This window comes from Protopterus annectens, chromosome 12.part0 (assembly GCF_019279795.1).
Source record: "Protopterus annectens isolate FY-2018-M chromosome 12.part0, PAN1.0, whole genome shotgun sequence".
NCBI classification, from domain to species: Eukaryota; Metazoa; Chordata; order Ceratodontiformes; family Protopteridae; genus Protopterus; species Protopterus annectens.
The window spans coordinates 261433368-261457693 of NC_056746.1; the positions used below are offsets into that span (position 1 = coordinate 261433368).

The window sequence follows — 24326 nt, forward strand, 5'->3', positions numbered from 1 at the left end:
TAGCTTTGGAGAGTGCGTTTTTACCTGTGTGGCCGTTATTACCAGAATTTGGCAATCTTCCGGTATTGAGATGGGCCATTTAGGGGGTGAGAGGGGGGTGAAGTTGGCACTGAATCGATCTGCCAGGATATTGGCAATATCCTTGGGATCAGTATATTTAGTGCCATTCTGTTTTAGCTCAGTGCAGATCTGAGCATTGACATTTAGATTCTTGACATAGTTATAGAATGCCTTGTGGTTGTCTTTGGAATCTTTGGCAATTTTATTTTCGTAACTAGCTTTGGAGGATTTTATGAGGGATCTCAGTTTCTTACTGTGGCTGGTATGGTAGTTTTTTGCATCCTGGGATTTTCCTCTTTTCTGCAGCAGTTTCTTCCTTTTGTTGTAAAGTTTGTTTATGGCAGGGGACCACCAGATCGGCTTCCTTTTTTTGGATGAGAGCATCTTGGTTCTATTTGGGATGGCACGATTCATGCATGAGTGGATGTGCTCGTACAGTGCCTTAATGTAGGATTCAGCAGTTGAACTTTCAGTTCCCGTCTGCATGGGTGTCATGAAGTTTGTCATTTCTGACTTGAGTAGCATGAAGTTGGCTTTGGAGAAGTTTTTTATGTAGGTTTCCTTACTGGGGGGTGGGGGTGGGGGTGGGATGTGGATGTTAAGGGTGATTAGCTTATGGTCAGACCTGACTAACGAGGGGGTGACCATAGGTGTGGAGCATCGATTTCCCATGTTGGTAATGACCAGGTCTAGAATATTGGAGCCCCTGGTGGGACTATGGATTAGCTGATCCAGGGCGTTGAAATTTATGAATCCCAAGAACTGTTGGGCAAAGGTGTTGGTACATGAGTAGTTTTCCCAGTTAATGGCAGGGTAGTTAAAATCACCCAGTATTAGGGTGTTTGGTTCTATCTTAATATTTTCCAGTATGTTTAGAAAGGTGTAGTGAGAATCTTGGGGCATGGTGGGGGATCTGTAGCAAGCTACAATTTGGATTGCAGTCTTTCCTAGTGTTAATTGCACCTGGAGAATTTCAGACGTGTTGTGTTGGGCAACTAGCCTGGTGGTGTGAATATCTTTGGTGAATATTAACACTTCTCCACCTTTAGTGTTTCGGTCCTGGTATGGTGGCCGAAAAGTGTGGTAAGAGTTGTAGCCTGGTATTGCAGGGGTGCTCTCTGCAGCTTTGAACCAGGTCTCAGTTACTGCACAGATATCGATGTTCTCCATTTTTAGGAGTGCTCGAGAGAGTGCATTTTGAGGTTTAGACTTCTAGCATTGAGTAGCATTACCTTCAGATTTTGCATGCTTGTACCTGTTACGGTGGTGGTTTTGTCCTTTGAACTTTGCCTAAAAAAGGCACTATAGGGGTGGCAAGAGCCTTAGCCAGTAACCTGAATCCCAGTGGCGACAGGTGCAGACCATCTCTGGCAAAGCATCGTGGTCTGCCGATCATGTCTTCCCAGGCAGACAAATACTGGATCCCCTTTGAATGACACCAGAAGCTTAGCCAATTGTTGAAGTCAATCATTTTGTCCTTATATTGTGGTATCATTCTGGGCGAAGGCAGGATGCTACTCAGGGCTAGGGTCATACCTGCCTGGGCCACATGATACGAGAGATCTTCCATGTCTCTTTTCATGTAGTCCAGGGAGGTTCGTCTCAAGTCATTCACTCCAATATGGACAATGACAGAGTCATATTTTTACTTGTTGTGGAGTGACTTGAGTGCATGCGTTATGTGGCGGATCCTGTCACCCGACAGGCAGCTGACTGTAATTTACTCCTTGTTCAACCTGGTGAGTGGGACGTCAGTGTGCTGGACTATAGAGTCACCTATGACTAAAGTGTTAGGTATGTTGTCTTGTCTTACGGGCTGTTGCTGGGTGGTACACTGGTGTTGTGAGCTATGTGACACTTTGGTTGTGATTGGTGTTTGTTTGCATTTCAGCTTCAGAGGTCCTTGTTGCTTGGGCAGGTTACAGTTAAGGGCCTCTGCATATGTGGATTTAGTGTTGCTATATGTGGGTGTTGGTGGTGTGGGTTTAGAAGGGCTATATGTTGCTTGAGGTGTAGTGTGAGTGTTAACCTTCTCTTAACTGTCTAGCACAATCTTGGGTGGAGAGAGCTTTGCTTCCATTTTGGCTATGTAAGTGCATCTCTCACGGGTTGTAGTGTTGGGTGGTTGGAGGAGAGGGTTGTCTGTGTACATGAGGCAATTGCTGCATTGCCCCAGTATGCCCAGATTCACCAGGTGGACAGGTGAAATCACCAGAAGCTGACCCTTGGACATGCCTGGTTTGGTGCTTTTTTTATTATTTATTTATTTATTTATTTATTTTGTAAAGTACAGGAGCTGTTTTCCCTTACCTTAGCAAGGTACTTTGCAATTATAGGCTGTTTAGTGCCTACGATTAATTTCTCCTTATTAACAAAGAGAGTTGAGTGCTTGTATCAGTTTAAGGCTTCCTAGTGCTTTCCAGCAGGTATTAGAGCAAGTGCTAGTCACAGGGATGCTTAAAGGTAAGATGAAAAAAATGCACACTGCAGTGTGCACTAGAGAAGTTAGATGTGAAAGTAGGTAACTTAAGTTTTACCTGTTTAAAAAGTTAAGGTTTAGTGGAGAGTTACTATTTTTAAAACAGCAAGATGGATTGAAAGGGGTGGTCACTTTTGTATTCTGGTACTATGGAATACAGTAGAATGGCCAATAAATTTAAATAGTTGAAGGGGAGGGGTTCTGTGAGGATATATATCATATATTGTTTAGTATGACTTGCAGGTTGTAGGTGTTTTAGGCAGAGTGTAGAGCAAATAAATGTAAACTGTACATTCTAATTTTGGTAGCATCATTTGTAATGCCCGGGATTTTCTGTACTCTTGTAGGAAGTGTGGTGTCTCTTGATAACACCTTTCGTACACTTTTAACAAGATTCAGTTCTTCTGCTATCTCATCCTGTCAATTTGTTTAGCATGTCACAATTTCTTGGTATCTGCATTGTACTAGGTTGAGATGTACTAATGTCATTGCTGCTATTTCTGTTTTTTCTATATCTGTTTTTCATTTTTAAAGATCAATTGCATTGTTTTTGTAATAATTCCATTTTTCAACAAAAAGTGTTTGCGTGCATCTTCATGCATGCAAGCACATTTTGTTAAAGTGACTTTTAATTGTATTTTTAAAACACTTTTAAAACTTATCCAAATACATTAATAACCATCTTACTGACTTCGTTAATATTAACAGACAAGGATGTAATTACTTCATTGTTTGTTAAAAGATATTTGGGCGTAAATGGGTGTAATAGTAATGTTTAAAGGACCAGAAAGCAAATCTTTTAATTCATAGGTTCATAGGTAGGTACTAGGCTGTCGGCCCAAGGGCCTACTTAAGCCTAGCCAACAAGGTTCCCTGGCTTACGCCACCCAAGAAAGTTATTTTCCTGTGCCACTGTTGAGCAGAGACACAGAAGTGATCCCCGGGGTGTATTTCCTATTTCCCATTCACTCATCAAGATTTTTCTTGAAGAGTGCTAATGAAGAACTTTGCTTGACATAGATGGGTAGCCTGTTCCAGAGTATGGGAAGTCTCTGGGACAGGAATCTATCCCTCTAGCATGTCCTGTTTATTGTGGTGACAAGGTTTAGGTCCCTAGAGCGTGTAGCTCGGAGGGATTGGGATTACTTTAGGTGTAGCATGTCCAACAGCACTGGGTTTGACATAGCTTTATATGTTAGGCAGAGATCACCTCGGAGTAGGCGATATGCTACGGAATAAAGCTGGAGTTTTTTGAGATGGTCAGTGTAGGGCATTTGTTTGAGACCAGTAATCCTTTGTGTGAGGTACTTCTGTGGCCTTTCCAGCTGCTGCAGATGTCTTGTGAGGTACATTCCAAAAGGAGTGTTGTACTCTATAGCAGGTCTAACGAGTGTCGAGTAGAGAGGAACAATGACCTCTTTTTTCCTGGATGCGAACCCTTTTATGATGAGGTGTGCCACATAGAAGGACTTCCTGACTATTGTAGCGCTGTGACTATCAAAGGAGAGCCTACTGTCCACCTGGGTCCCAAGGTCTCTTATCACACATTCGGTGTTAAGTAGATTGCTGCCTATGTGGTAGTTCATGGGTACAGAGTTTTTTCCAAAGGGGATGACACTGCACTTTTTGGCATTGAGCTTGAGGCCATGGCTCTGACACCAGGCATCTGTCTCAGCGAGGCCCTTCTGTAGGATGTCCACATCATTTGGGGACTTGACTATGGCTCCTAGTTTGCAGTCATCTGTGAACTTCGTTAGCCAGAGGCCTTCTGTGTTAGCCTGTATTTCAGAGAAGTAGATACCAAACAGGAGAGGTCCCAGGACTGAACCCTGTGGTACTCCACTTGTCACTGGTTTGAGGTCAAATTTGGAGTCTGCAATTTTTACAGTGTGGGTTCTGTCAGTGAGCCAGTTGGCAACCCATCTTGTGACGTAGGGATTTATACCTAGTTTAGCGAGTTTAGCTATAATTCCAGAATGGGGGATGGTGTCGAAAGCCTTGGTGAGGTCAAAATAGGCTGTGTGAACCACCGTACCCTCATCTACAGCTTTGGTGACTGCCTCATAGAAGTCGTTCAGGTTCAGGAAGCATGATCTGCCTTTCACAACCCCGAACTGGGTGGGATCCAGAGTTTGGAGGTTACCAATGTCTTTGTTTATGTGTTCCATGATGATATGTTCCATGGCCTTGCAGACTAGGCTCGTCAGGCTAATAGGTCGATAGTTCCCGGGATCATTTGTGGAGTGGGATAACTGTTGCTGTGCACCATTCAGTGGGCACAAAGCCTTATGCGAGGCTATTATTGAACATGGTGCTTAAATGGGGAGCCAGTTCGTTCTGAAGTTTGTGTAAAACGCAGCCTGGGATGTTGTCCGGTCCCATGGATGCTGTGTTTTTGGCTTTAGAGAGTGCAGCTTGTACCTGTGTAGTTGTGATTACAGGGACTCTGCATTCTTCATGTATAGATATGGGCCCTTTAGGGGGTGGGGGGGTAAAGTTAGCACTGAACCTATCTGCCAGGATGTTGGCAATATCAGTTGGTTCTGTAATTTTCGTGCCGTTGTGCTGTAACTCAGAGCAGAACTGGGTGTTGCCATCGAGATTCTTGACATAACTATAGAATGCTTTGTGGTTGCCCTTAGAATTAGTGGTGATTTTGTTTTCGTAGTTAGCTTTGGAGGATCTTATAAGGGATCTCAGCTTCTTACTGAGGCTGACCAGGGAGCTCCTCCACTCATGGGATTTTACTGTCTTTTGCAACAGTTTCTTCCTTCTGTTGTACAGTTTGTTTATGGCAGGGGACCACCAGATTGGCTTCCTTTTTTTGGAGGATAGCGTCTTGGTTCTGTTTGGGATAGCACGATAAATGCACTCGTGTAAGTGCTTATAGAGTGCATTTGTGTAGGATTCAGCATTTGTAATTGTATTGTCCATCTGCATGGGTGTCATGAAGTTCACCACTTCTGTCTTAGGAAGCATGAAGTTGGCTTTGGAGAAATGTTTTACTGTGGTTTCCTTAATGGGGGGTGGGGGCGGGATGTAGAAATCAAGGGTGATTAGCTTATGGTCGGATCGGACCAACGAGGAGTTGACTTCAGGTATGGAACACCGGTCACTCATGTTGGTAATGACTAGGTCTAGGATATTGTTGCCCCTGGTGGGGGTGTGGATAAGTTGATCAAGGGCACTGGAGTTTATGAATTCCAGAAAGCGTTGAGCAAAGGAGTTGGTACACGAGTAGTTTTCCCAGTTAATGGTGGGGTAGTTGAAGTTGCCCATTATTAGGGTGTTTGGTTGAACCATAATATTTTCCAGTACATCAAGAAAATAGGAGTGGGAATCCTGGGGCATGGTGGGGGATCTGTAGCAAGCTACTAAAGTAAAAGTTTCATAAACAACTAAGTTTTGCTAAATTGTTAATTTAATAGGCTGGATGTTAACAGTTTGGTTTCTGATCTGTTATTCATTATGGTTAAACCCAATTACTTCTTGATTAAACAGTGAGATTATAATGTACTTCTGGCATCTTAGGAGATTGGTGGGTGAATCAATTAAATTTTGCTTTTGGTGGTAGTTTTAAAACTGATTTTTTTAAATGTTTTTACTGGTACAAAATTTAGTTTTCTGTTATGAAACCTGGATATTATTATAAGTTATAGTTAACAAAAAAAGTAAATAATGTTAAGATTAAATGCATATATATTTTCAACAAAATAGTTTTCCCCACACACGATATATGGGAACACCACTTTGATGCAAAATTATAATTCAGTGTTGTCTGTTTTCATCCAATTCATCTGGGTTGCTGGATCTGACCAGATCCATCCTCAGCACCTAGTATCAAGTTCTTCGGTTCCAGGGCTTTGACTCCACCCCTACCCATAATTCCATGAATTCCACCCTACTACCTTAGATCTCTCGTTTGCCGCTTGAAGTGTTCAGTCATGCATTTGAGGGCTGTCAACCTGTATCCTCTTTTTTTTGGAAAAGTTTATAAATACTCCTCTCCTACCAAGAGAGAGTTTTCTCTCTCTCTAGTTTATTGATCAGTAGAATTGGTAGTGTTAGAGTAGGTTTTAGATTGGTTGTTAGTTTTGCTAGTTACTGTAGGTTTTTCTCCTCTATAGTATTTAGATTATTTAGTGCTAACGTTCCTCAGTGTGCTGTGCTTTCTTTACATTAGTCTTGTTATAGTTAGATAGTTGCTCATTAGCATTAGGTGTTCAGCCAGTTTTGTGTGTGTGTGTGTGTGTGTGTGTGTGTGTACATGTGTTTTTATGTGTGCTTTGATACCGTGGCTAACGGTCAAGGATTCAAAAAGTGCACAGAGCTTGGGTACATGTTACCTCCGCCAAGACCCACACTCTCTGTGTGTATTGCTTGGGCACTGCTTAACTTGACAGTTCATGTCAGGTTTGTTCCTCCTTCAGTACCCACGCCTTGCAGTCAAGAAGGGAGAAACTTATAGTGGAGGGACTTCTCCTTCCCCAGACAGGGTCAGCCATCCCTTCCGCATCCTTTTCTGTTTCTTCTCCTTGCTCCAAAGACAAGGCGTCAAAGGAGAAAGCAGATAAAAACAAGGATAAAGACTCAGAGAAGACTAAACAAGACAAAAATAAAAAAGAGACCAAAAAAAAAAAAAAGGAAAAAATCGGACTCTGAGAAGTGCTGTAAACGGTTCCCAGAGCCGACTTTAACTTTGGCACCAACAGTCTTTCAGCACCATACGTCTCCTGCTTGGTCTGGATTCTCCACGGATTCAACAAGTCCCAGACTGCATTCTCCTTTTCTTCAGGAGAGGAGATATTTCAGACCACTGTCAGTGGCATCATCGTCTCTGTCATTGAGAACTCTGACCCAACAGGACATTGACAGAATGATGAGAAAGTTTCTTGGGACGCAGATACAGCTCGGGGAGCTCTCAGTGCCATCTTATGGGAATGCACAAAGCACAAGGACAGCTTGTAGGTGTACCAGGTAGGATAAATTAAGTCCAAAACTGCAAGCAAAAATCCAAAACCTGGAAATGTAGGGATAGGCAAAAGAACCACTTTATTCCAATGCAAGATCACAAAGCTGTTGGGATCAACCCTTCATCAGAGGGTGATATACAAATCAAACCATTCATTTAAATATCTAATTTAAAAACCTTAATTAGGCCACATGACACAGTTTGTAATGTGGTATATCAACAAACTGGGAGGGGACCCAGTCTTACCCTCTGTGCAGACTAGCCATGAACCTCTGTCTGAAAGCCGACTCCATGGATCTACACCTAATTGCCCAGTACCTACAAGTGGGTCAACAGCACCGTGGCAGACCACCTGAGCAGAAACTTAATGGATCCCCCCAAATGGCAGCTCCACAGAAAAATCTTTCTGCAAATCACTCAGGATTGGGGGACTCCTGAGGTGGATCTCTTTGCTTCGCACCTCAACCACCAGCTGAAAGAATTCTGTACAAGGGAGTGTCACCACCTAGAGTGGAAGGTAGATGCCTTGACCTTCCCCTGGAGCTCCGTGTTTGTTTACGCTTTCCCTCCTGTGCCTCTTATTCCCAAGGTACTGATCGAAATAAGGGAGGAGAGACCAAAGGCCATCCTCATTGCTCCAGATTTGCCCAGACAGCATTGCTACCCCTTACTGCGCAGCCTGACTTGACAGCCCCACAGGCAGTTTCCTCTGATCCCAGATGTCTTGCCCAGATGGGAGAGGAAATACTGCACCCAGACTTGCAGACTCCCAGTCTTTCAGCATGGCTAATACTTTAAAAGCAAACAAGAGGTCCCTGTTATGCACACAGGTCCTAGACATTATCACAGAGGCCAGAAGGCCCAGCACCAGAAAATTTTACGCAGGGAAATGGAAAAGATTCTGCTCCTGGAGCCAGCCCAGAGGGGCCAGTACCTCACATCCTTCCATCCGTCTTGTCTTGGACTACCTAGTCGAGTTACTCAATAGTGGCCTCTCCTTCTCGTCTATTAAAACCCATGCCTTAGCCATTTCAGCTCATTTCAACTCAGACCCACCCCTCTTCTCACATCCTTTGATTAAGCAATTCCTCAGAGGGGCTTCTAATAACAGACCTCCCAGAAGGCCTCCCACGCCAGCCTGGGACCTGAATTATGTTTTAGAAAAACTAAACTTACCGCCATTCGAACCTGCTGCTTCAGCAGAATTGAGATACCTCTCCTGGAAGACTGCTTTCCTACTAGCTATCACCTCAGCCAGAAGGGTTTCAAAACTTCCGTCACTCATGGCTGTTGAGCCCTTCATCATTTTCCATGCAGACAGGGTCTCCTTGAGGACTAACCCCTCCTTTATGCCCAAGGTGGTATTTGATGTGAACATCAACCTTTCCATACATCTACCCACCTTTTTTCCCAACACTCAAAACAAGGGGGAAAGAATTCTGCACTCTCTAGACGTGCACAGACAACTCAGATACTACTTGGACCGCACTAAGCCCTTCAGAAAAACAGACCAGCTTCTTGTCAGCTTTGCCCCAGGGGCAGAGGGGAAGCCCATTTCCAAGCAAACCATTTCCAAATGGATATAACACTGTATCCATTTCTGCTACAGACTACATGGGAAATCCCCCCTAAGTCTTTTCGTACCCATTCCACTAGGGCAGCCTCCACTTCCACAGCCTTTCTCAGAGGAGTCCCTGCCAGGGACATCTTGGAAGCTGCCACCTGGATCTCTGTCCATACCTTTACAAAGCATTACCACCTACCTCTTTTTCTAAGTCAAGGGAATAGTTTGTCTTTGCACTTCTGCAGGGCTTGCTGACCCATGCCTAGAGCTCTAACCTGTCCTTCTATCCCCCTCCTCAGCTTTGGGAATCCTCCCACAGGTGATGACTGCAACAGTGAAACACGAACAACATAGTACAGTTGTGTACATTTAGCATAAATGTAGTCGTAGTTTCTCTCCCTCCATCCCCTTATATCCTGTTTCCCAAGGGGGACATAAGCTTCCCATGGTGGCTTTTAGCCACCAGGACCACTTTACCTTATTTCCTTGTGCTTTTGATGGGTTAGGGGAAGAAAAAACGATTTAGAGCACTGACAACCTAACGTCAGACTACAAGTGACGGCAGCCGATGCAGATAAACATTGACTCTGGTATTTAGGCCGACCGAGGGTTACCACAGCAGGGATAACCCACAGGTGATGACTGCAACAGTGAATACATTCGAACAGCTACATTTATGGTAAGTGTACATAACTGTACTTTCTTCAACACCGCTACCCACCAGCAAGGTTGATCCTTTGTCTACTGGGCTTAATGGCATCCATGATTCTTATGGTCTCAATCACCAGATTCTACATGAGGGTTCTTCAGTGGACTTCAGCGGTTTAATGGTTCTAGAGGTTTCATCCACTTCTTGCCAGAGTAGGACTTACTCAAATTTGCAGGCAACATGTATTTTGATGCATAACATCTTCTTCTGTGGTAGATGGGCATCCATTCCTTGCGGATCCCCACTGTAGCAGTAGTGATGGACACTTCTCTTCTAGGGTGGGGAGGGACACATTTCGAAAGGAAGGCAGTCTAGGGCACTTAGATACATGTATTGGCCAACCTTCACATCATTGTTCTGAAGATAAGTGGTCCCCTAACATTGCAGGTCTTTCAGGATGCTCAATGGTCTTCCTAGCATTGCAAGCCTTTCGGGAGGTGTGATCCAAGTACTGACAGACAATATGTCGGTAGTCTGGTACAACAGCAAACAGGGAGGAACACGCTCCTGTCCCCAGTGCGGAGAGTCCACGAGAGTCTGGGAATGAGTGATGTCTTCACACTGCTTTCTAATAACAGTACATATTCTGGGGGTCATCCAGTGTTCTATCGGAAAGTTTGTGAAAATCTGTTTTGATGCCTTATGAATGTTCCTCAGTCCAGTGAGTGACAGCCTTGATCTTCAATTGCTGGGGCCGGCCTTGCTGCAACCTGTTCATGTCTTACCTGAACAACAAGTGCAGCAGTTGCATTGTTCTTATCCCTCCACAGGGACAGTCACTGAGGGTTGCTGCAGTCCTCAGTTGGCCCAAGGTCTCCACTCTGGCTTTCCACCACTACCCTTAGTGAACAAGTTCATACGGAAAGTAAGAATGTGCAAAGCCAAGGTGATCTTCATTGCCCCTTTCTGGCCTTATCAAACATGGTTTCCCTTCCTGTGGAGTCTTCTAGGGCATCCTTCATGGAAGCTGGATCACTATCTAGATCTGTTAATGCACCTGACTGGACTACCTCCTCTGGACCAGAAAGCCATGAAGTTAACTGCTTGGTTCCTCTCATCTTGACATTAGCCAAAAGTGCTAGGTTTTCCTTGTTGGTTGTTCAGATCCTGTCAGCATCCTAAAAGTATACCAGGCAAAAATATACTGCAGCAAATGGAAGAGGTTTTTCATTTGGGCTGCTTCCAAGGTCTTGGATCCATTTTTAGTTCCTATTCCTTTCATTCTAGGTTTTTATCAGAAGTTTTTTCACAATGGATCCAGCTACTCAGCTGTCATAGATCAGTTGGCAGCCATTGTCGGCTTTCATGTAGGACAGGACAGTACCTCTGTTGCCTGTTTGAGGATTTCTAAAACCTTTCTGAAGGGAACATTTCTTCTTTGGCCCCCTATCAGAGATCTGTCCTGCTTTGGGATATTATCGTCATGTTACGAGCACTGAATTGGCCACCATTTGAGGCAGCAGAGTTAGAGTTCCTCTCTTGGAAAACATTTTTTCTGGTAGCTGTCACTTCAGCTAACTGGATTTCAGAGATGGGAGGACTTTCCTGTAAGCCACCATATTTGTTTTTCCATAAGGACAGGGTTTCCTGAGGAAGTAATGCATCCTTCCTTCTTAAAGGAGTACCGCACCCACAGACTCAAAAAACATGTTTAAAACATCATGGCACGATGTTTCCTACACTTTAACAGCACTCTGGGATTATTTACAGGATTTTAAATATTTTTATATGTAATTCCAGACTCTGACCACATGGAGGCTAACATATTGACGTGGTTTGGATAAATCAGGTTGCCACTCATTATCCCAGAAATCATTGTTTGGCTCAAAAATGTTACATCATGCAAGCCTCCGTTTGCCTAAAGCTCCTGTCTTTTCATAGATGTTGCATGCGTACAAAGTACTGAGTAAAATAGAACAGTGTAAGTAACATTTCCTGCTGCTGAATGACTACTTAAAACACAAACAGTGCAAATGTCACAGAACACACACAAAGTGCTGTTTACTGCTGCCTTTTTTTCTAATTTAGTTTAAATGGCACTAATTTGTGAGACAACGAATTCCAGTCCATTTACTTCTCCCCTCCCCCCTAACATTTAGCTTCCCTAGCTGTCAAAGTCCTGAGGGTAATCTGACCTGGTAATTCCATTGATTGGCAGATCTCAGCAGGGTGCTTGACTCATGTAATTTAATCTTTGCTCTAGCATTTCCTTTGTTAGAGGGGACATTTTTTTTTGCTGCACTATAGCCATGGCCTTACTTGACTGCATTCACATCCAGTTTATGTAGCAACTCCTGTAAGCTGCATTCACATCCAGTTTATGTAGCAACTCCTGTAAGCAGGAGTGGCCCTAGGTCAATTGGTGCCCTAGGCAAAAGGGCTCCACAGCGCCCCCCCACCACCACATTACCTGGTGCCCCCATCCTGGTCTACCTACACCAAATAAATACTCGAAAACCACCCCTGCTAGACTGGTGCCCTAGGCAGCCGCCTAGTTGGCCTATGCCTAAGGCCGGCCATACCTGTAAGGTCTTGCACCAAGGAGCTAAAGAATAAAGCATTTATACCATGAACCAGTTTAGATCTTTATTAATTTAAGTGTTAAGGTATCACTTCATGCTTCCACCTTGTTAAAAACTGAGATTTACATGTGCAAAGTGTGTTGGTATGCAGTGTTTGCCTACATATGTTTATTTATTTTGTTTAAATAAAGGACATCAAGGTTAATTTACCTTGAATCAGATAATGGATGCCACTGCCAAGAATCACTGTTGAAATATTTGTGCATGGACAAAATCCCTTACTAAATCTATCTGCCAGCCTCCAGTGCAATTGGTGCTATGGCTGTAATATACAGGTGTGTTTGCTCATGCCTTCCAAATATCCCCCATTACATATCTTGCTGTGTAGCAACCACCCGACATGCCCGTACACCTTTAGCCATCAATATGCAGCTACTCCTGTTCATGTGAGTATTTGAATTCATTTTCAGACTTAAGGTGTGGAAGCTGCACTGAATTATTCTAGGTGCTTGTTCAGGTTTCACATGGTGCTTGCTTAGAGCTACTCTCATGTTAAGTCACTACGAAAATGTTGCACTGCCACCTCTGATACCAGGGCAATGTTGTAATCTTTTTATTCCCACAGTGCACACTAGCAGTATCTGGTGCAAATACAACAGAGGAGTATGCAAGCGATACACCACCTGGAAAACCTGAAAATTGTTTTAGAAGCAGCTTGGGATTAATGCTACCACTTTGTTCCTGATGAGAGAAGGGACTGAGGGGCTTTGATTCTTGCTGGTTTGTTGCAGTTTTGGTGAGGCCTTTTGTGCAGGTTGGCTTTCTACTGCATCCAGCTGCTGTTAGCTCTCTTCAGAGTATCTACCAAGAGAAGACTATAGCAAGTGTACAGAAACCTCAACATCTGAGTTTTGATATTACTTCTTAGGAAGAAGCATGGGACTAGTACTACTTTTTGTTTTTGGTAAGAGAAGGAGCAAAGCATCACTCATTTCTAGTTGTATGCAGCAGTGTTGTGACCAGCACTATCTCCACAATTAGACAGATAGCACCTCCAGTGATCAGTTTCAGGCCTCATAGGTATAACTCCCACTTCAGCCCTTATCGGTAAGCATTCTAGAACCATAGATTTGCACATTCCATTTGCCTCTTTGACCAGCTTGGTTGAAATGGGCATCCTTAGTCAATTCAGCAATTGTCTCATGTTTACTGACAACAACTTACTACTTAATCTTGACACAGTGTGAGAGTGAAGTAGTCATACATTGTTATTGGAGGCAAAGCTTTCATATAAAGCTACTACAAACAGCTAGCAGGTGGTCAGTAAAACACAGAATCACACTATACCTATCACACATAATACAGACCAAGCACACAGTCTTAAATATACAGATGTTCTTAAAAGTAACCTACCTAAACCACAGAGACCCCCTAAAGGTAACCTAAGAACCAGTATCTTCAGCCACCTCACAGTAAACTCAGCCAGCATCCACCATGAAACATACATGCAAGTGCAACAGTATTTCAGCTCAAAAGACCATAAGGCAAACATCCACACAATGCGGCATCTTAGTCACAGGTGACTCTATAATGAGATATACTGATGCACCTCTCATCAAACTGAATAGGGAAAGGGTAATGCTTAGTTATGTATTGGCTATCAGGATTTGGCACATCATACATGCACTCAAGTCCTTGTACAGCAACTACTCACTTGACGCAATCATGAAAGTAAATGACTTGAGATATACCTCCCTGGAGTATATGGAGAGAGATATGATGGGACTCTCAATATGTGTAATCAAGTAGGTATGAATCTAGCCTTGAGAAACATTTTACCATCAATGAGAATGATGCAGCAATATAAACAAAAAACTATTGACTTCACCAATTGGCGTAGTTTATGGTGTCATTCGGAGAGGGGAGTGGAGCCCAATATATCAGCCTGGTAGTAGAAGGTAGATAACCATAATGCAGTCATAGTCAAGTGGCTACAAAGAATTAATATTATTTAAAATAATAATAATAATAATAATAATAATACCTATCCCATACTATGTTAAATCTGCAACCATTCCTCTAATACTCTACAATTACTCCTTAAAACATGAAAACAAAACGAAATACATTACTCAAAGCTAAAAAAAAATTGCCCATCATTCATGGGGAAAAGACCACCTCCATTGAGGATGAAAACAATATACTATCCCAAGTAATCAAGCAAATAAGTTTTCCAAGGATCTAAAGGCTTTGTACTTAAATAAATAAACTTCTACTTTTACCTAACCAAGGCATTTCTGGAAGGATGTTATCTTTCTGGCTGTCCACTCAAATATGTATAATCCATGTTCATCTCTTATTGTTGATGTTTTTTCCAAAATAATTTCTTACCCTTTCTCAAACTCACCAAACTAATATTTCACAGTTGCCACCTTCTTTAGAGGCTTAACTTCCTCCCTTCTAGCCGAAAAAAAAAAAATTGTCATTAACATGGATCACCTGGTTCTGATGGTCTTTACCCATGCATAGTTCACCAAACAATGCAATGATTCATTTATTTCCCAGGTACAACCTATCTTTTTTTAATCTCCCCTTATTCTGCAATTTTAGTCTAAACAGATTAGGAAATGACAGTATGTATCCCTATTCAGCAATGCAGCAAATAGATAAACCATCAGGCTACACACAACTCTCATATGTTATCTAGGGAAACTTATACAGAAAACAGTATTTGATCAGGTTTCTTATTACCTTCATACCTACATAACATTCTTATCAATCATCAGTAGATTCCTGAAAGGTACCCACATCCCACTATGCTACGTCTTGCTGACACTACATTAACCAGCAGTAATAAAGGAGAGCTTCAGAAGCAGCCATTTTCATTGATTTTACCCAAGCATTCATAATGTAAAATACAATCTGCTGTTAAATTCCATTCCTTCTTCTAGTTTTGGTTACTCAGCAACGCAGTGGCTTTCAGGTTCCATTTCTGACATGACCTTGTTCTTAGATTCAAAAGTGTTTTGCCTTCCCTCTTAGGATCCGTGTGTGTGTTTGTGTGTGTGTGTGTGTGTGTGTGTGTGTGTGTGTGTGTGTGTGTGTGTGTGTGTGTGTGTGTATCCCTCAATTTTAAGGGCCCATTCATTTATGCTTCTTCATGAACCATCTCCCATCTAATCTTAAAGTTGCAACTAGCATGTCTGTGCTGATGATCTTGGGAATTTTGACTCTCCCTCTCAACATGCAGCTATATTCAACAAACATGACAACCTCCTTACTTGACTACTCTATAAGCATCTTACACTAAATGCAAAAAATGCAGTGTTCTGTGGTACTCAACCAAAACTTGAAACCTAATCTGCATTTGTTGTCCCCCTTACATGTAACAAGCAAACCATTTAGCAAGTACCCTTTTATAAATACTTATCATTACTTATATATAACTCTAGGTCTGAATTATCCTCATGCATTCACATCAATAATCTAAAGTGCAAATTAATCAGTCCTATGTTGCTATTGCAAAACATCTTCCATTCTTAAGCCCAGACTCAGAGCTGCAATAGGTAAAAATATTAAAATGCAATAAGATATTCATCTTGGAATGCAATGTTTCTGTACAATCTCATGTTAGACATACTTATAGTCAATTGTTCTTTGTATTTGACCTGGCTAATTTTTGTTTGTTTTGTTTACAGTCATGTGTGTGTAATTATTGTCCATCTAAGCTGTGGCTGAATATGTCCCATTGGATCATCCACTACTCACATTAACAAATGTATTAAATAAATTCATACCATAAATTATACATTAACATGCACATGTGAGTATGTGTTTGTGTGTGTGTATATGTGTGTTTTGAATTCATCTTACCTGCATGTTTGTTTAAGTTTTAATATTAAAATGTAACTTGTTAAGGAGGTAGCAATATTCATACAGGTTTGCTTGAACATGATTTTACAATGCAGTGTAACCTCCAATCTCACTCTTTCAAACGTATGCCTGTTTATCCATTATTCTGTTTGTCTACAGAAAAAAATACGTCTGCACTTGTTTTTGCAGCAGAGACAATGCCCTTTATTTTAGAAAGGACATTGTTCTTGACAGATAAAGTGGGCATTTGATAAATTGAAACAGGTTCTGAATTATTTTCAGGAGAATGTGTGCTACATCTGTCTGCTTATTTCCATTGAAACAGTGCTTAACTTTCTTGCCTGTTCGTGATTTAATCAGCTAAAGATGAGGTTAAGAAAAATATCAAGGCTCGTCTTGTAAAATCTCTATTACAATCAAACAGCATATGTTGCTGTTTATAAAGGTGAGGAGACAAAAAATGTACATCTATAACGTCTAGTCCTTGAAATGCCATCCTAAAAGATTTAAGAAAATATATTTATTACAACAAAAACTATTGCCTAAATGTTTAAATCTTGGCTAGAACTGGATATAGAGGTAAAGCTTCTTTTGTGAGATACTGTGTAAACCAGCTATGCAGGAGAAGCTGGTATTAAGTAAGACAACCATTTGCTGGTTGTAAATATTTCTGGTATATTTGCCAAAACAGATTTTTTTTAGAAGATAGTAGCATTTTCCGCTTTAGTTACAGTATAGTATTTTAATTCAACCACTACAGATGAGATCAAAACCTTAAAAATACACTTGGATTCAATGTCCTGTAAAAAAGTATTGTAGCCAACGTGTAGCACTCTGGAGTGACAACTTGTATAGTTGTCTCTGTTAATTGGGAAGCAAAGGTCATGCTAAATGCTACACGCTAGGCTATAATTCACTAAAGAAGAAATGTTATTCATTCCATAGCTAATGAGGATGCATTAGAATGAAATAAATATATTTTATGGGAAACTATTGAAAGAAGAAGTTTGTAGAATGAAGATCATGGTAACTAGAAAGTCTGGAGTAAATGCATATAGATAAATAAAGAAACTGTTTAGAACTTTCCTTATGTAAAATCATATTTCGGTGCTAAAAAGATTTAGCTTAATTCTGTTTGTATTCTGAAATCACTTAACATTTTCAATTAATTAAAAAGCTTCTTGATTAGTTATGTACAACCAATGTGAAACAATGTAAAAAACTGCTGTTAGAAACATGATTTTATTTTGGCTTAATGCTCTCAAAAATGTAAATATTTTTGCCAGTCATGACTGGCATAGCATGGCACTGATTTGTGCTATATCTGATTTGTAACTGGAGTTAAGCTTATACTTTGCTTGAGATTAGAAGCATTTAGTCACCAATCACCTATCACTCTTTGCAAGGGATACGATGGACAGTACTGCTGTATAACTAACTCCAGAAAGAGGGAGAAAATGTTTTTCTGCTTCATGGCCAGCTAGTCTGGAAAAGGGGAACATATATATTTGAGGATGTATGGGTAATGCTACATGAACTATTAACATCATTTCACTTCACATATCCTGGAGGAAAAAAAAAAGCTGGTGCTTATGATTTACATGAATAGTTGCACAAGACATGGTGTATGAGTGGGAAAACCTCCTTTATGCAGCCTAGAAGAAGGACCCTGGCATGGTAATAACCCAGGACATATTGTATAAGTGTACCAGCGAGCCACAGTCTCAAAGCTGCATTCTTTGTGCAATATGAAGGATGAAGCAAAACCACCACTTGAAAAGTAGAGACAAAAGGTAGTGCCCGATCCCCCATGTCATACTATACATAAGAAGGGCCAAAGATATTTTCCCTTATGTCTACTAAATAGTTGTGTTACAGATCTTTTTGATCTGGTGCTGCATGACACTGAACTTGACAAAACAATAATTAGACATACTACAGCAAAGGTGGGGGCTCATATATCAGAATTTAACATCATGACTATAACGTGTCGAGCAACAAAAATTCAAAATCGTATCTACACCTGATATCACAGATTCCAATTCACGGTTATTTTTCTAAACACTTCATGAAGTAGATAAACAGAGAGAGAAAGAAAAACAAACAATGAATATGGGTGCATTAATAATGCTAATGGAGTGCTATTAGGTCTATGGGGGTCATATAATTGTAGTATCTATCATCACTTCAGCTTAACTACCCTTTTCTATCACCAGTCAGAAGCAACAGACTTTTATGTATTCTCCATTACTCCCTGCATCACTGCCCCTGTTAATCCATTAATATTGTCCTTTAGCTTTATGTCCAATTGTATTGTGTTTAATCAGGTTTGAATATTGCAACTTTTTGTCAGCTGAGGTGTTTCTTTCTTTCCTCTGCCGTTCCACTTTCTGACTCACTTTGTTTCTTCTTGTGTCCATTGAGCAGGCTGTACATTCATATTATTATAAAACAGTAATTTCATAGTATCAGTATTAGGTTAAAACATGTGCACACTGAAAAAAAATTCTCAGGTGTTTACTACTGCACTTAATAACTAGGAATATTCTCACTCTGCAAGTGTTAGTAGTATATTAGCCAACTGCATCCTATACTAAGTTCTTTGTCAACACCATAGGCAAAATATTAAAAGTGGCACCTAAAAGGAACTTTATTATTAACATGGGTATAAATAGATAGTATTCAGTTTATCAAAAACATTATATGGGATTACACAGACAAATTAAATTTACAACTAGATCTAACCCAGGTACTAAAAATCTTTAATTTATTCATTATTTTGTCATAAGCATCTCACAAATTCTCAAACCTCACTTACTACCATAATTCTATGACTGACTACTGTTGTTTTATAACACAGATCTCATTTAAACTTATCTAGCCTTCTCCTAATATTGCATCATCTGACAGCTTCTCAGAATACAAAGAACTTGAATGTTTTACTCTAGTTTGTAGCCTTAGCTGTTCCTCTGTTTACCAAACTAACTACCCAATAACAGTACCAGATCACTTTAATTCTCACCTGAGTACAGGTATTGATAAATTTCATCATTTCACTTCTGAAAGGGTAAACGAACATTACTGTCCTTCGCTAAAATCCAGTCTACAGCACTTAAACAGAGAGCTGGAACTTAGATTAAATAAAACAAATAGCTTAATGATCAGCAGAGCATGCATTGTGTGATATGTGACAAAAGTGTAAACTGAAAATAAAAACACACTAAACTAACTACCTATAATTGAATAAGGAAGTCTTTTCCTCTTTAAAGACTTTGACAGAAGGTCAAGGATGAAGTTTACTTTGAACAACACTACTAGGCATTAACAGTAACCACATCTTCGAATTGCACACAACTTAATATGTAGTTTTTCATATTAGTAGTGAGTTATATCTCTACTTACAAGTGGGTCGATATTTACTGTATCCACCAGACACAATACACACTTTCTCAGAAAACGAACGGCTGTATGACAAAGACTAATATTCCACAGAAACAACTGGTAAGCGCATTTTATTGTAAACTCTTTGTCATACAGCCGTTCATCTTATTATTTATAAAGGCAAAGCAGTAAAGGTCCAGAGCGAGCGATAAAGAAAATTGGTTGCTATTGGCAACCAAGACCACGTGCACCAGCTCAGAAACAAACGGCACAGCAAAGCCTAAAGACATTTAGAGCAGTAACACACCAAATTCATAAAAAACAAAGTTAAACACCAGAAATATGATCAACATAAATTACAAATAAAATGAATGGCTGTACGAAAAAGATTTTAGTATTCCACAATGTTTAAAAACACTACTGGTAAGCAACCAAGACCACATGCACCAGCTCAGAAACAAATGGCGCAGCAAAGCCTAATGACATTGAGAACAGTAACACACCAAATTCATAAAAACAAAGTTAAACACCGGAAATATCATCAAAATAAATTAAAAATAAAACGAATGGCTGTACGAATCTCACACTCACCAATTAGTAAGCCACAAAACAAGGTGCTGTAGGGAGAGACTTGCACAAGTGGTTCCAATGCAAAAACACTGCGTACTAGAAACAAAAGCAGAAAAAGAACTTTCCTACCTCGAGCAGCTACATTTGAGCACTCAAAGGCAGGGGAAAGCCAAGGCAGCTGTGACATCACAGATTGGGTGGGTTTCATTATTTTATTTAGAATCAGTGGCCGGCCGTGGTGATGTCACTTTGGGGGTGGGAAATGGTCAGGAAAAGTACTTGAACTGCCTGGCCTCAATGATGTCCGTAATTGGGTGACTCCAGCTAACTTTACTAAAGCGCGAGACAATCTTTTTGAAACAGGAAACCATCACAGTACGCGGAGGTAGGCTATTATTAGAGAACTAAGGTGAATTAGAAATATTTTAAATGGTGCATTGTTGTTGTTTTATGGAGGGAACTGTAAATAGGGAGCAAAAGGAATGAGAAGTTGAGAAATGCTGTATAGAAACCCGTTGTACTCCTTTAAGGTGGCATCCGAAGCTAATCTAAATCAGTCAATAAATTGACCAGTCTTTTTTCCATGATTTTCAAACAGAGGTGAATACATGCTTCATATGCTGGATGTTCATTGTCAGCTTAGTTTTTATATCCATAGAACTAAACCTTTCAGAAAGTTGGATCAGCTGTTTGTGTCATTCTGTAAGCCTAAATTGGGCAACACTGTGGCTAAAGTTACTCTTTATTGTACACAAGTAAAATACATCCTCTAGGCAAAGGGTTTGTCTTTGTAATCTAAACTTAAGGCTCATTCCAGAAGGGCAGTGTTCACCTCTATGGCCTTTGCCAGCAGATTACTTGTTAATGATATCTGTGCAGCAGCTACTTGGTCAACATTTCATACACTTGTTTTTCATTATAGACTGGATGAACAAGCTAGATCTTGTTCATCCTTTGGCCCCACCATTCTCAGGAATATCCTTCCTTGATACCACCTGGGTTTATATGCTTTTGGGAATCTGTCCCATAGTTGAATTGGTTGAAATTAGACACTATTGAATATAAAAGTTATGTACCTAACATCCCTCCCACCTACTCCCTGCCAAATTGTCATTGGACTCTGATGACCGGTCAACTTTGGCATTCCCTATTTGTGACCAGTCATTACTGCCAGTGTCTTATAACCCTGCCAACTTTTTCTGTCATGCTTTATGGAACTGGTCATGGGTGTGAGTTGTTTCAGTAGCATATAATTACATGAATTTACTTTTGGGTATAACTTTTTAAGGGGAAAAACTCAATCTGAGGTAGTAGAGTGGAGTTCAGTGAATTATGAGTAAAGGAGGAGTCACAGCCCTGGAACTTAAGAGCTTCAGATTCTGTTCAGAGGTCTGATCTGACAATCCATAGTTAAACCAGATGAAAATCGGGCAACATGAATCTTTCATTAAGGTAAGTACATAAGTTTTGTTTTTGTGCAAGAACAGATCTATGCTCATGGTCTTAAGTGTTGTAGTGTGATGTCTCTAAGTATCTTCTCATTTTTTTCATGTAATTTGTTTAATTTGTTGATCCTTGTAGTATGTTTATGCTGTTAACATTGATTTTTCTAGTGTCTGCAGTCTGGCGATCATTTCTTCATGAACTCCACTCAAAATGGGACCTCTCAGTTGATCACTTCAGTTAACAAATATAAATTACTAAAATGATAATTAAATAGGTACTGGATTGATAGGTAGTTAGATTAGTCAACAGCTGCAGAGACCTTCCAATGAGCTTGTTGTACAAGGTAAAAGCCTTATTGTCTGTCTGTCTTCTGTTTTCCAGGCAAAAAGAATAAATGCAAGATGTCTGAATATAGTGATGAGGCCAGTGAGTCTGAGCTCCTGAACCGCAGTCTGTCCATGTGGCATGGGGGAAGTCACCAGGTGAACCAGAAGGAGTTGGACGTACCTCTGGACCAGTACACTGCTGCTTCAGTCGGACAGTATGATGTTATCAAAGATTGTATTTTGAGGTATGTATTAGCAATCATTCACCAATGTAGTTTTAATTTAATTTTTTTTTTAATTTTAATTGTTATTTTTAGAATTATCCCTGCTAAGTCAGCAGATAACATGCATAGTTATAGTGAGAAAATGTATAGTGATGTATATGTGTTTTATGTATTTGGTAGTATGGTAGGTGTTACTGTTGCTAGTATGACTTTTTCATACACAGCCTTGACACATGGAAAAAAAGCAGTACAGAATGACAATAATTAACTAATAAGGTAGATACTGTACATGGCATATTTGGACAAATGCACAATTATTTCACACAGAATAACTTGCATAGTGGTATACATAAGCCTCACCCTCAGTCACCAGTATTCAGGTGTCAAAAGCAGTGGCCTACTCAGCAGTTCTGAGTATATACCATTGTATATGTCTGTTCAGTAATCCATGAGCCTGTAACTGCTGACACAATTCTGAAAAAGTAGTACATTGAACTCGTATGTGGTGCAGCTACAGTAGTGTATCTGCCTGCCATGGTAGGACTGGTGTTATAGTTACTGATTGTGGACTAAACAGAGTTTCTTTAAATAACACATTGTGATCTTTGTAGAGACAGAACTTTAAAAGAAGTATACTTCAGTGCATGGAGGTTCACAAGGAGGAGGTCTTTTCAACCGTAATAGTTTTATTTTTAGCTATTCTGAGTTGAAGGAGATATAATTGGTTCTTGTGTTATGCTCTAACTTTATTTGCGTATTTTTTTTTTATTTTATCAGTTTGTTAATGTGATAAGACCACTGGACACAAGTGCCCCTTTTCACGAATAACCAGGGGGCACTGCTTAGTTCAGTGGCTTGCTCAGAGTTAGACTGTAGGCAGAATGGAGAAGGAAGGAATCAAATTCTGTAGCACTAACTATAGGAAACTGCTCAGAATCTTAATCCTCTGCTCTATCTGCCAGACACTTCCTAGGAGCCAGTTTGAAACTTTGAGAAGGGGAGATATGGCTAAATCACTGCTTGTATTATCGACTAATGGCTGTATTTCTTTCTGAAAGATCAAACATCCAAAGGTATCCTGTGTGGCATAGTGGAGAGTGTAATATGGGGCAGCAAGGAGCATGTAGGGTAACTTGGTAGTGCCCTAGGTCAAATTCTGATGTCTTTAGGAAGATTTGGTCACACATACTGAGTTTGGAGGTGTGGTAGTTTAGTTTCTGCTGTTTTCAGGAGGATCAATGTACAGTATTCCTGTTTGATGGTGACTTCAATTAGACGTTCATCGTAGTTAATGTTGTATTACTAATTCTTCATACTTCCTACCATGCAGAAGCGTGTGGCCAGCCTGAATACTAGAGTCTTTCACTATCCCCCAGATGGCAGAAATCTGTTGCAGACTGATGTCTGGATGTAGGGATATAAAAAAGGGCATCAACCTCCACCATCTTCAGTTCTTTCTTGCCAGGTAGTCCAGTTCTCTACAACATGTAGAGCTGTCTAATGGTTTGAGTATGTGGAAGGTGCCCTGAAGCTTTAGAAGCTAGACTGCTGTTATATCCTATACAGGATTTAACCCATATAGCGTAGGCTACTGCAGCAGTGATCATTTGAACATCCACTGTTTTTTGGCAAGCTTAGTAGACGGCTGTACTTTTTGTGTTTAGTTTAATTAAAAAAACATTAAATGCAGGACCAAGTCCCTAGAGCAGCATATAGATTTCAGTAGGACAGGCCCTTCAGATTCTGAAGCTTATGGAAGTTCCCAGTCCATCATCCCCAGAAAGTGTAAATATAAGCTTCCAAAGGTGAAGGATGTTAGGGACATCTAGGACTTTTCTGTTTTCAGGACCTTGACAAAGATAGATGTTACTGATGCGAATGGAGCACCATTGCAGCCCCCCTGGTCCAATAACTGTCAGGCTTGAGTCCTCTGGTGCGACACCTTAGGAGCCCCTCCATGATTCAGGCCCACACCTCAGTCTGACACCAGATCAACTTCAGTCAGATTCAGAACTGCTGAGTAGGCCACTGTTTTTGACACCTGAGTACTGGTGACTGAGGGTGAGGCTAGTATCCCTTAATGATTGTAAGGGAAGATGTCCCTTGGAGCAGGATAGAGGTTGCGGCCACCAATGTCCTGAGACTTTCACTTCTCCTAAGACCCAAACACGAAAACTATGAGGCCTTTAGATTTGTCTCA

The 24326-nt window shown here is 40.7% G+C and overlaps 1 protein-coding gene across 1 annotated transcript in view; it reads left to right on the forward strand.

Annotated features, from left to right (window-relative positions):
• ANKS3 (ankyrin repeat and sterile alpha motif domain containing 3) overlaps window positions 1-24326 on the forward strand; it is a 1450330-nt gene that overhangs the window by 85799 nt on the left and 1340205 nt on the right. The window contains exon 2 of the mRNA XM_044089324.1: window positions 21958-22147. Within this exon, the coding sequence (XP_043945259.1) occupies window positions 21978-22147 (170 nt within the window). The 5' untranslated portion in view covers window positions 21958-21977. The remainder of the gene's footprint in view (window positions 1-21957; window positions 22148-24326) is intronic.